The 12728-nt window shown below is 42.3% G+C and overlaps 1 protein-coding gene across 3 annotated transcripts in view; it reads left to right on the plus strand.

The window, feature by feature from the left end:
* FAM13A (family with sequence similarity 13 member A) overlaps nucleotides 1–12728 on the plus strand; it is a 313755-nt gene that overhangs the window by 168980 nt on the left and 132047 nt on the right. For all 3 annotated transcript variants that reach the window (XM_075544017.1, XM_075544018.1, XM_075544019.1), the window contains one exon: nucleotides 4852–5015. In XM_075544017.1, coding sequence (XP_075400132.1) covers nucleotides 4852–5015 — 164 coding nt within the window. The remainder of the gene's footprint in view (nucleotides 1–4851; nucleotides 5016–12728) is intronic.

The raw sequence follows: 12728 nt of genomic DNA on the forward strand, positions 1-12728 counted from the left end.
AAATATGTTCTCAGCATACAGGTTGAACAAGTATGGTGCGTGGATACGACCCTGACACACACTTGTAATGATTTTAAACCATGCTGTACCTCCTTGTTCTGTGCAAGTGACTGCCTCGGGGTCTTTGTATGGCTGTCTTATGAACTTCCTTTAAGTATTCTGGAACTCCCATTCTTCACAAGGTTGTTCCCAGTTTGTTATTGTCCACAAAGTCATCGCCTTCGCATGGTTTAGAAAGCACAAGTAAACACCTGTCTGGAATTCTCAGTCAAGAGCCATCTGATATCAGAAAAAAGGGCTCCCGTGCTATTGTGCATCCAGCTTCAGTCTCTGGCAGCCAGCTCCCTGCCTTTATACTGGTGCTAGCATTTTAGAATTGCCTTCGGCAAAAATGTACTTGCATGTGATATTTGCAATATTATTCAATAATACCTGCTTTCTTTTGGATCACCTTTCTTTTTAATGAGTATTAATATTCCTCTAGTTAGTTGGCCAGGCAGCTGACTTCCAAATTTCTTGACATAGAAATGAGTGAGTGCTTTCAGAATTGCAGTATTTGTTGAAACATATCAGTTGATATTCTGCCAATTCATTGAGCATTGGTTTTCACTACTGCTTTCAGATACTGATTAATCTTACTAAATTACAAAGAATTTTGATAAATGGCATAAAGCACACTTCAAAATGTCTTTCTACTTTATGAAATTACATAAAGCTCATAAATATGGCACAAATATGGATTTCTCTCAGTCAGTTGCCCAGGTGGCTGTCTTGCAAATTTCTTTAGAAATTAGGCAAAGACTGATAAGTGCTTCCATCACTACATTTGTTTATGGTAACATTTCAATTGGTATTTTGTCAATTTCTGGGGTCTTGGTGGGGGGTATGCTAATGTCTTCATGCAGATTGGACTTCTTCCTATTGGTTCTTCACCTTATGCTACCTCTTAAAATGATTGCAGTCGACCAATGCCTTTTGGCACAGTGACTGTGCATTCCTTCCAGGCTTCCTGTATCATTCAGGCCTTTCAGTTTTTCCATTTGAATCTTGACTATTGTCTTCAGTTCTGTCACCTGGAGCTATGCTGCGCATGTTCTTCCCATCGGGTTTTCTGAGTCCAGGTCTTTGCACATTTCATTATAATGCTTTGCTTTGTCTTCTTCAACTGGCATTTGAAATATTCTGTTCAGCTCTTTTAGAGAGATGTTAGACTAAAGAAATGGAAACACTGCTTCCAGAAATGGAAACTAGATGGAGGATAAGTTGAGAAACAGTTGACTCACATTTTGGTATTTTTATTTAATAAAGGTTTCTCTGATTCTGTAGCAATACTGTTTGACTTACCATCAAATTTCACACTTCTATTAGTTTTGAGAGTTAGGGAAGCATCCTCCCCCCACCTCCGCCCCCCCACTAACAGCTATAGGATATCTTGTCATGCTGAATGCACAAGAAGCATTCTTTGTACTACTTTAATGTGCATTAATAATGAGTATACAAATAGAGGAAGGAACTAGGAGTCAAAAGACATGTATAGAGGTATAAATATATTAATGTATAACCATAGGTGTAACCACAGGTGTAAATATATTAATTTATAACCATAGGGATATAGGCCTATGTACATATATTTATATGTTAAGTATTAAGAAAGCAGATGGACATTGGGCCTCCCCTCAACTACTCCCTCAATGCAAGAACGCTTTGTTTTAGTAACTTGGCATTCTGTACTGCTCACCTTCCCAACATGATTGCTAAAGACAAAATGGGTGCATAAGCAAATGTGAATAAAGCTGATGGTGGCTGGCTATTACAAGATATAGCCTCTGGGTTCTTAAAGTCTTGAAGATACAGTGTCTGGGGAGTCTTGAAGGCATGAAGTTAAACAAGTGGCCATGTAGCAGGGAAGCAATATAGCTCACATGGAAGAAGCACACCAGTCTGTGTGATCATGAGGTGTCGACAGGATCAGGTATCAGGCATCAGAAGAAGCAAAACAATCATACTGATGTGAATGAGTGGGGTCAGAGCAGAGACCCAAAAGCCCATCTGTAGGCAATTGGACATTCCCTCAAAGAAAGGTGACGAGGAAGGGATGTGTCAGCCAGAGTGCAGTGTAGCACCAACAAAACACACAGCTTTCCTCTAGGTCTTCAATGCTTCCTCCCTGCCCCCACTCCCATGACCCCCATTCCACCTTACACACCTGGCGAGGCCAGAGCATGTACACTGGTACAGGTAAGAGCTCTCAACACATGGAATCCAAGACAGACAGACCCCTCGGAAACCGTGATGGGAGTAGAATGATAACATGAGGGTAGGGAGGTGGGAGGGGCAGAGGGAGAAAAGGGAAACCAATGACAAAGAAAATGATGATGGCCACATATGCACAAATGTGCTTGATACAATTGATGTATGAATTATGCTTATAAATCATTTTATTTTAGAAAGTGAATGTACACTTAAAAGTTTATTGCTAATGGTTTTATGATGTGTTGTTTTTATTGAAATCATATCATTGCAAAAATACACTTAGTCAAAATGTAGGCTACGTAATTACTGGTATATGAATTCGAAGTGATTTCCATTTTATGCTCTACTTAAATGTGAATTGTTGGAATAAAGTAAATGGTATATTACTCTTTCTAACCCAAGAAAAGTTTACCTTTACATGAATTGTTAAATGAAATGTAGAATCCAGAAGTTACCTCTGACACTAAGATTTCATCTCCATATCTTACCATCATGGAATGCTGCCAGGCAACAACCATTCTATTCCACAGGTTCACTCCCTAATTACTGCGTGGCTTAGCACCCATCTCCTCTGCAGGAAAGTCATTACTCAGTCCCCACCTGGAAAGCTGAACTTTGGGACTATAGTCAATGATAAAGTATAGGGATCTGCCTTTGCAACCTCCTGAATCATACCACCCCAAAGGCAGACTCACCCACCCGGGAAAACATTGATCTGTTTGCTTTAATATGGAGATTTAAGCTTGCATGGAAGATTTTAAACTAACTAGTTTGAATTCCTGTTGCCTTTTTAGCACCTTTATTCATTTTTCATGCCCACCCTTATGAAAAATAATTCCATACAAAATGGAATCCTATATCAAATGTTTATTTCTATTTTTCATGGTACTTGCTGTACATCTGAATAATTCATTTGGAAGTTATCTTGGCCAATATTTCTATGCACTACAGAAATAGTTTCATAAGTTCATTCAATTGTTTTTCTTGTGGCAACAGGTTTGTTTTTGTTTTTTATGCATGCACTACAGGAACATACCATGGACAAATAATTGGAAGTCATCAGATATGGGCAAATATTTCATAATAATAGTAATAACCTCTGGCCATTCGATGTGTTTTCTTTTCTCGGTACTAAATGTAACTCTTTGCATGTTTATTTTCATATTGGATTTATTCTTCACAGAGGCACAGATTTGCTAAATCTTTATGCTTATGACTGCCCTATCAATATTTTCATTGTTGCTTATCTTGGTCTCTTAAACATAGTCAGTGTTTGGGAATATCATATAGTTGAAAAGAGTTTTCTGACTAAGTATTCATTAATGCATTCAAACCTTTGCTAGACTTTTGGTACAATAATAGCGATAAGAAGAAAAGTAAGGGAGCGATAAGAAGAAGTAGCGGTGGAGGGACTAATTTCTGCTTCCACAGATCTGCTGGAGGCCATATGAGAAAGAACCACGAGACAGCTAAGATTAACTTCACATATAATCAAGTGTAGATTGCGGAGTGGGATGCGGGAGTGATGAGTTCTCACCTCAACCTCCGAACAAGTTGGAATGGGGTTTGGTCTTCGGCTGTTGGTGAATGGCCCGCGGGGAACCGACACCTTCCAGGTGAAGGAGAAGCGTGGGAAGAGCTCCCTGCCAGAAGGAGCGCATCAGGGAACAAAAGCCACTACTGTCCAAGGCTTGTATCCTCCTGGACGGCTGGCATCGTGTTTTCTCGCACATTTCAGAGAAGGGATTCTCCTTGCATTCACCTTCTTCGGGATCAAAAGTCAAAGAGCATGGAAGTTTAACGAGGGTGGGAGGGCGCGTATCCTGGGACAAAACCTGAGAAGACAGCATGGCCAGGCATTCGTTTGACAATGGCATTGCTTGTAGAATTATAAGGGAACTCACGAATTTGTGGTTTTCTCTTAACCAAAAAGTTATTACATCATAGTTTATTCTACAAGAAAGGATTATAATAGAAATTATCAGCAAACGCATGTGTTTTGCTTGTTGGGATAAAATGTTTCTGAACACCTTTCTGGTATTGGCATCTTTCATTTTAGTGGTTTCTATGTATTTATTTATTTTGCCAACTGCTTCTTTCTCTCACTGCAAGTTGGGAATCGAATATAACCCAACTCTCTCATTACGGTTAGTGATTATTCAGAGAAGTGGGCCTAGGAAAAATTCACATCAATATCCCCCATAGAGGTGTGGGCCAGGTGTGGTTTGGAATGCTGGGATCTGCTATTTCCTGTGCCATTGCTAAGCCAGCCAAACCAGTTGGTTTTGGCTCATGGTAATCCCCTGTGTTTTGGAACAGAGCTGTTCTCCACAGGGGTTTCAATGCTGGGACCTTTCCTAAGGAAATCGCCTGGCTTTTCTTCCCGGGAAAATTTAAATTGTCATTGTTCGTGTACTAGCCTAGCACTTTAGCTATATACCCATCCCGGGAATCCATGCCTACCTTAATATTGCCTGCTGTGTTGGTAATATACTACATCAGTAATAAGTAAGAATAAATGATCTTCTTCAACACCTTAATGGGAACGCCTTTGTCATTTTTCATACACATGTTATTTTCTCCAACTTTCTTTTCTAGATCTCAAATTCCAAGAGAGAGGGAACTGTCCAAACTCCCAGGTTCCCATATCCGGAGGTATCTAATGGCATCCCGCAGGTCAGCCAGCTGCTCACTCATAGAAGATCCTCCCTAGACAACTTAAATTCGGGAAAGGAAGCCAGCAGTGTGAAGTTTACATCCAGGTTGGCATGTTTCCTTTGTCTATATGATACATGTTCTGTTATCTGCTCTGATGGGTACGCACGTGTGTGTATATATATGCATATATGTGGGTATACACATGCATACATGTGTCGATAGGCTTGCAACACTAAACCTGTTTAACACACTATCTAATTTCGAGAAAATTCTAGAAGCGCTGCTCTTTTCTAGAATAAAGCGAGTGATTTAATCAGTACTACCCAGGGCTCAAGGATAGTACTTGAGTGGCTAGCTGCAAGGTCACCGGTTGAAACCCGCCAACTCCTCCACAGGATGAAGGTTTACACTCTTGGAAAGCCTGGGGAGCAGCTCGACTCTGTCCTAAAGGGTTGCTATGAATTAAAACAGGTGGCAGGCAGTGGTTTTGGGAGTGACTGTATGCCAGGCATTGTGAAGTGGGCTCATGACAGAAACATCATTGTAAATACGCTTCAGGTGTTCCTCACAAAAGCTTCCACAGGATGCTGTGTGCGAACTGAGACAAGTCATGAAACCAGGGAGGGATGTGAGGATCAGAGAAGGTTTTAGAACGGAAGAGACCTTTGAACTAAGGCTTTGAAGATTAGCAGTTTACTGAGAAAGGACGTCAAGCTCAGGGTGCTCCTGGGATCAAAACAATATGTGAATACAGCCGAGGTGGTGCAGCCGGGGTAACTGAGAAAAACTCTAAGTGACTGATTCAGAGTGCCAGCCATGTAGAATGAATAGGCAGCGGGGTAAGGTGGGTTAAGAAACTAAGCCCAATATGAGTAGATCAGAGTAGTCTCATGTCAAGGAGTCTGGGGTTTCTTGTGAAAAGGATGGGAAATGTTTGCAGGACTGTACACGAGAAAATTATATAAAGAGACTTGTGTTTTCTAAATGACCTGGTGGCACCGTTGCGGAACTAAAGGCAGAAGGGGGAGAATTCCAGGGGCCAGGAGTCCCATGAGGAAAGGAACTGGCATGACCCAGTGTGAGGCAGAACCTCCATGATAGCACGGTCTGCTCTGGAGCATGGGCTGGGCGGCGTGTGAGCCGGGCTGGGTTCCCATAGCTGGAGGAGAAATTAGCCCAGGATGGTTTGCTTTCAGTTTATTTGTTTCATGATGGGCATTACCATATTTCACTGTTTGAAATGTAAGCAGGTTGTGTGATTAACACAGAGAACCAGTAGAGGGGAAGAAATTGGTGTTCCAAACCAAAAATCATAGAAAAAAGACCACCGGGAGGGAATTGGAGCAGGTCGCAGGCCAGTGTTTTAGGCATCTCACGCTGCAGGACACTCTTCCTGTTCTAGCCAAGGTTGATCCCTGGAGGCATCCACCCACCTTGGTCAGTGCAGAAAAGGGAATGAAAGAATGAAGGGCACATCCCTCGCGGGTAGGAGAAACCGTGGTCAAGTCATGAAGGTGCTAAGAGCTAATGTAGATGCTGTCTTACTAAATTACTTGATAAAGAATTATGCCAGAAGTCCTTACAGGAAATAATGAAAAGGAAAGATTCAAATGTTTGTTACTTATACAACTTACCTCTTTCGTGTCAGGTACAATGCAGAATCTCATTACTTTCTGAGATCTAGATGATATATTTTCCATTGTTTTCAGTAGATGCCCATGGCCGTTCACACTTCAGGTATCAGTAGTGAAAACTAAAGTCTTATAAAAATAAAACATGTAAGATTCTAGATGAAAATGTTTGTTATTTATATAATTTTTAAAGATCATTTTATCAGGGGCTCATGCAACTCTTATCACAATCCATACAAACATCAATTGTGTCAAGCACATTTGTACATATGTTGCCATCTTCCTTCTCAAAACCCCTGCTTTCTACTTAAGCCCTTGGTATCAGCTCCTCATTTTTCCCCTCCCTCCCCCTCCCTCCTCCCCACTGAATCCTGGATAATTTATAAATTATTATTATTTTGTCGTATCTTATACCGTCTGACATCTCCCCTCGCCCACTTCTCCCCTGTCTGTCCCCAGGGAGGATGTTATAGGTAGACCTCATAATCTCTTCCCCCTTTCTCCCTCACCTTCCCGCCACCCTCCATCCAATCCAAAAATGGAAAAGAAGAAGCTTCCTTTTCTAAAGGCAGCAAAATCCATGCTTCCTGTTTGGAGAGTGGATTTGTACTTCTGTGCTACAAAGCAAGAAGTCAGATTGTGAAGGGGAGGTACAATTCACTTTCACTGTCACCACCCCTTGTTTCTCCGGTCAGCATGTAATGTCGCCAGGTAAAAGAAATGCATATTATTTATAAATTTGTATTATACTTGCTTTTTTAAGTACAGATTTGACAAACTGTTGATTCCATCATACTTGGCAATCTAAATGGCGCAGGTGGAACAACGTCTTCCATGATTAAGCCTCACTAATCCTTATCGAAGGGGAATTCCTTTAATTCCTGGTCCCAATCCATAACCTTAAACCGTCATAACTGGACCAGTAGGTAACATCAGGCTAAATGGAGATATGATTGCCAAGGATTTTGTCTTACTTGGATCCACAATCAATGGTCCGGGGAGTGGCAGTCAAGAGGTATATTTGCTGTACAAGACCTCTTTAAAGTGTCGGAAAGCAAGGGTGTTTCTTTGAGGACCAAGAGGTGCCCAGCCCAAGCCATGGTATTTTCATTTGTCCCATAAGCATGTGGAAGGTGGCCATGGAGTAAGGAAGAACCGGAGAAGAGTGCGTTTGAGTCCAGGTACGAATGAAGAATATCCGAAGTGCCAGGCAATGCCAATGAACAAATAAATCTATCTTGGAAGTGCAGGCATCGGCTCCTTGGGAGCAAGGGTGGCGAGGCTTCATCTCCCTTTTGGAAATGTGGTCCGGAAATGGCCCTCAGGCTTGGCAAAGTAGAAGGGCAGTGAGAAAAAGGACGATCTTTGACCAGATGGATTGACACCGTAGCTACAACAACGGACTCAAACATGAGATTCATTGTGAGGCTGGTCAGAACCAGGCCTGGTTTCAGTCCATTGTTCCTAGGGCCGTGTGTAAGAACCCACCTCATGGTCCCTCGCATCAAAAAGAGATTTCAAAACCTCTTTCCTGAGTATGCACTGCCCAGCAGATTGTGATGCACGTTCATCAAGATACTGGAGATAATTAAAATAAATTGAACCAAAAATTTTAAAGATTAAATTAAATTAACTTTATTAAATTAATAGAATCCAAATACATCATATAGCTTTGAAACAATGATATTCTGCCAGTTTCCATTTCAGAAGTGAACTTGAGAATCGGTTTTTCCATTTGTGGTGACTTGCCAGAACACGTTGAGGGTCAGGTCGTAAATGTAGAATGCATGGAAGTGTGGATATTTTCTTAGGGAAGCTGCCACTTTTCTCCTTAAAGTTTTCTTAGTTGCTTTAGTCTGAAACACAAAGGTTGGCAATGTGTGTAAGCACATTTTTATACCCCCCCTTCTCTGATATGCTGTTTGTCTTGGCTTACCAACCCTTCCTTTGTTTCCCAAAGAAGAGGCATTTAGAAGGATTTTTCCTAGTATTGAATTTTTTTTTAACTTATTCAGTGACAAGCAAACAAAAAACAATTTAGCAAAACCTGTTCGTGTTTCACCTGTGATCTCCCAAGTCTGGCTCATTCTGCAAATGGAAAATGAACTCATTCTGTTTGCAGATGGGTGATCAAAGCAGCACATTTATACTTAGCAATTTGGTTGTCAGTAGAGTTGCCATATTTGTTAACAAAGTGAAAACCATAAAACGAACCTTAGGGATAGCGATTTCTAGAATGAGGAAGCAAGTGACTGATGACTTTTCACAAAGGTGCAAAGATCAATCTCTATGGCTTTTGATACAAGAGTTTTTACTCTTACAAGTCTGTTTTTTGGTCTCTTTTGAATTTTTAGAACTTAGACTTCTTGCAGTGTTTAGTTTTTTTTCCCCTTGATCGTTCCCCCTTCTTCCTTCCAGATATAGTACAGAATCTCACTACTGTTTGAGATATAATTGCTGTATCAATCACTAGCAATAGTGGCCTTTACCTTTCCCACTTCAGATAGCAGCAATAAAAAATAAACTCAGAGAAGTAAAATATTTTAATACTTGATATTTTGAAATTCCAAAGATTAGGATATTGTTTATTACTTTTTGGCTGATTTCTATCAAGAAATTTTATTTCATTTCTACCCTAGAGTGAAAAATAGAAATATGAACACACAAAAATTATTTTCCCGTTTGTAATGTTGCCTTAATTGGCATTTAAGGGGTAAGTTTATTCTATCTTCGTTGTAAGAATTTTGGTTAATTTCTCTGAAAAGTAGTTATAATATCTTACTTCCTAAGTAAGATCAACATACTAAGATGGTTGTTTTTAGAAAAAAATATTTTTATTTCTTCCACCTAAATGTTAGATATACTAATTGCTTTGTGTTAGATACAGTTGAATCTTTTGTGTCTTCTCCTTTCTTTAGCAAGAAAAATAGATCCTTGCAGCTCCCATTTTAAAGGTTAGCTGTGGCTATTTGCCTTTTAGAATATTTATGAACTTTGCCGAATTATGTAAATTAGAAAAACATTTTGAAGTGCATCTTGCGAAACTTGTCAAATTTCTTTGTTGTTGGACCCAGCGTGCTGTCATGGAAGTGATTCTGACTCATAGTGACCGGCCCGTGGCACAGAGTAGAACCGCCCCCACTGTGCGTTTCCAAGACGATAACCCTTCACAGGAAGAGAGAGCCTCGGCTTTCTCTCGCGGAACACCTGGTGGGTTCCAACTTCTGACCTTGTAATTAGTAACCCACTGCTTCACCACCAGAGTGCCTTTCTTTGTTGTCTTGTAAGATGAATCATTAACTGAAGGCATTGGGATACAACAGAACTCAAAGGATGGACAGTGCGAATTGAAAGGTTTCCAAAAACGGATTTCCCTCACCAACTGACTGGAAGAGATCCGTGTTTATGTCCATTCCCAAGCAAGGTGACCAATGGGATGTTACCATATCATTACTATCACGTGCAAGTGCAGTCTTGCTGAAGATCATTTCAAAGCAGTTGTTACAACGGTACACCAATAGAAACTCAAGCTGTATGCAGAAGAGGGTGTGGAATGAGGGCACGAACGCTGTCATGTCTGAAGGCACGTGTGTCGTTGGCGTCCGTGAGTCCTTCTCTCATGGAAGGCCTCCCCGGGGGATGTGAGCAGTGAACCTGCTGGACTGCGAGCTGGACTGCTGGCTGCTTGAGTTCACAGCGACACCTCCAGAAACGCCTGGCAAGCTTGTGTTTGAAAAATCAGTCACTGAAAACCCCGGCACAGAGGTGCCGGGCGACCCCTATGAGATGACTTTGAATAAGAGGCAGCCTAAGAACAGCTGCTTCTTGTTTGTCTGTTTGATTTTAAATCATCTAAAACCCACAGCAACCATTCACAAAACACCCGAAGAATCCTCTTTTGGTAGAAGATGTCCATGGTACTACAATTCACAGTAGACTGATAGAGGGGTCTTTCTGCACCGGATAATGTGCTCGTGTTTGTGAGCCCGGCACACTGGGTGCCATCCATGGGTGTGTGCTCGGCTCCCAGACAAAAGGTGCGTGCTTGGACCTTACCAGAGGCGCCTCAGCACACAAGCCTGGAGGTTGGCCTCTGAAATGTCATGATACGGGGACTGCTAGGGAGCCCGTCTACTCCTCGCCCGCTGGTGGCTGTGCGTCGAATAGACTCTGGCAGCCGTAACTAGCAAAACTATTTGCATCAGCAAAGCTAGATCCTCTCAGTTCCTGTGAGAAAGTAGTGGAGCCTGTAGCTGACTTTCATACACTGAAACCAATCAGAACCCAAACGCATGGCCAAAGAGGCCATTCTGGCAGGTAGAACTTGCTGAGACTCACTTTGTATGGGAGTAGAAAGCCTCATCTTCTTTCCCAAAGAGAGACGGGTAGTTTTGAACTGCTGACTTTGAGACTGGCAGCCCACCCCGTAACTCACAGAGCCACCAGGGAAGATCACCATTGTTGCAAACAGCTGCCCAAAGCCAATACCGGCGAGGTCACACTTGCCGCCACCCTCCACCCTTCTTACCAGTCCGGACACAGTGGCAGACCGTTCTAAACCACCAGCAGTTCCCAGGAGAAAGTCTGGACTTTCCCTCCGTAAAAGTAACGTCTCAAAAACCCACAGACGGGTCACTATGACTCAGCATTGACTCAATGGCAGTGAGTTTGTTTAGATAAATATCCTCATGTGCTCTTTAGAAGTTCATTCCTATATTTACAAGTAACTCTTAGAGACCAAAGGAAAACTTACAGTTTTATTTTGCAAACCCAGGGTGGAAGCACCAGAGACCACACACTGTATGATTCTGTTTATATGAAATGGCCCAAAAGGCCAATGAATAGACAGAAAATATGAGATAATTCCATTGTCTTTTTATTCCATTTCCCATGAACTTTTAGAAGCCCCTCATCGATTGTCTGGAACTAGGCTTGCAAACAGGACTTCACTGAAAATGATCTTGCGAGAGGTCCTTGGCATTTTGAAGATGCTGTGAAACAGATCTGTGGGGTTAGTTGCACCTCTCTGTAAAGTTCTAAATATCATTGAGTTGTATATTCAAAATGGGTGGATTTCCTGGTAGGTCAATTTACCCTAATAACGTTGTTGTTAAAAAATATAGATACAAATGTTAAATGTCACGATGAGGAGGAATGGATCTATTTGACAAGTAAGTCACTTGATTGCAAGCTGCTGAAAGACAGTCGTAGTTTCCAGGGAGGGCTGGCTCCAGAGAATGTGCCTTTGGAACATCTTAAGAGAAAGTGTTGCTTCATACTTTTCTTTGAACATAACCGGCTTGGTGGCAAAAATGCCGGTCTCAGCTCCCCGTGACGGTGCTCCTTACGGAGAAGAGGAGAGGAAAGCCCTGCTTCCTCGTCCCTGGAAAGATTGCTAGACCCCTGGTTTCTCAGTGGTTCAAGTGCTTAGCTGCCAACCACAACGTCGGCAGAGTAAACCGACGAGCCGTCCATCAGCCATCCATTCTGCAGGACAAACACGTGGCGGCAGCTTCCTTAAAGAGCAGGGCCGTGAAAGCCTGCAGGGCCACTCTGCTCGTCCCAGGGAGTCCCTGTGAGTCGGAAGGGACTCGCTCCCAGTGCAGGGCATACTGTGCTATTCTCCAAAGATACTGATCCGTGTTTAAGGACAGAGTGCGACAGGAGAGATCATCTCCGCATCTCTGGAGCGACACATAAACAAGGTGAAAGCTCGCTGTCTGACCAGGAGAGTCAGCTGGTATCCTGCGATGACCTTGAACTCTGTGGCTCAGGGAAAGGTACATTGGGCCTGCGTGTCGGTGCAAGTTGCTGGTCGCTTTCTCAGGTAAAGTCCTATCTTATTAAAAACAAGAAAGCTCTGTTATGGAGTCAATTCTGATTTGTAGCGACGCTGTAGGACAGGGGAGACCTGCCCCTGGGGGTTTCCTGGGTGTAAATTTTTACAGGGAGCCTCATCTTTCTCCTGCAGAGCGCCTGGAGGTTTCGGACTGCTGACCCTGTAGTCAGCAGCCCAGCGCATAAGCCACTGCACCGTTGACAACTCATGACAGTCATGTAGTTGGCTCTCACATACAAACAGCAAGTGACTAAGTGCAATTAGAACACTATCATTTTTCACAGTGGAATAAACAAATCGCTATCATGACTCTAGTAATTTGACTAACATTATGTTGGAGAACATGG

The sequence above is a fragment of the Tenrec ecaudatus genome, chromosome 3 (assembly GCF_050624435.1).
Source record: "Tenrec ecaudatus isolate mTenEca1 chromosome 3, mTenEca1.hap1, whole genome shotgun sequence".
NCBI classification, from domain to species: Eukaryota; Metazoa; Chordata; class Mammalia; order Afrosoricida; family Tenrecidae; genus Tenrec; species Tenrec ecaudatus.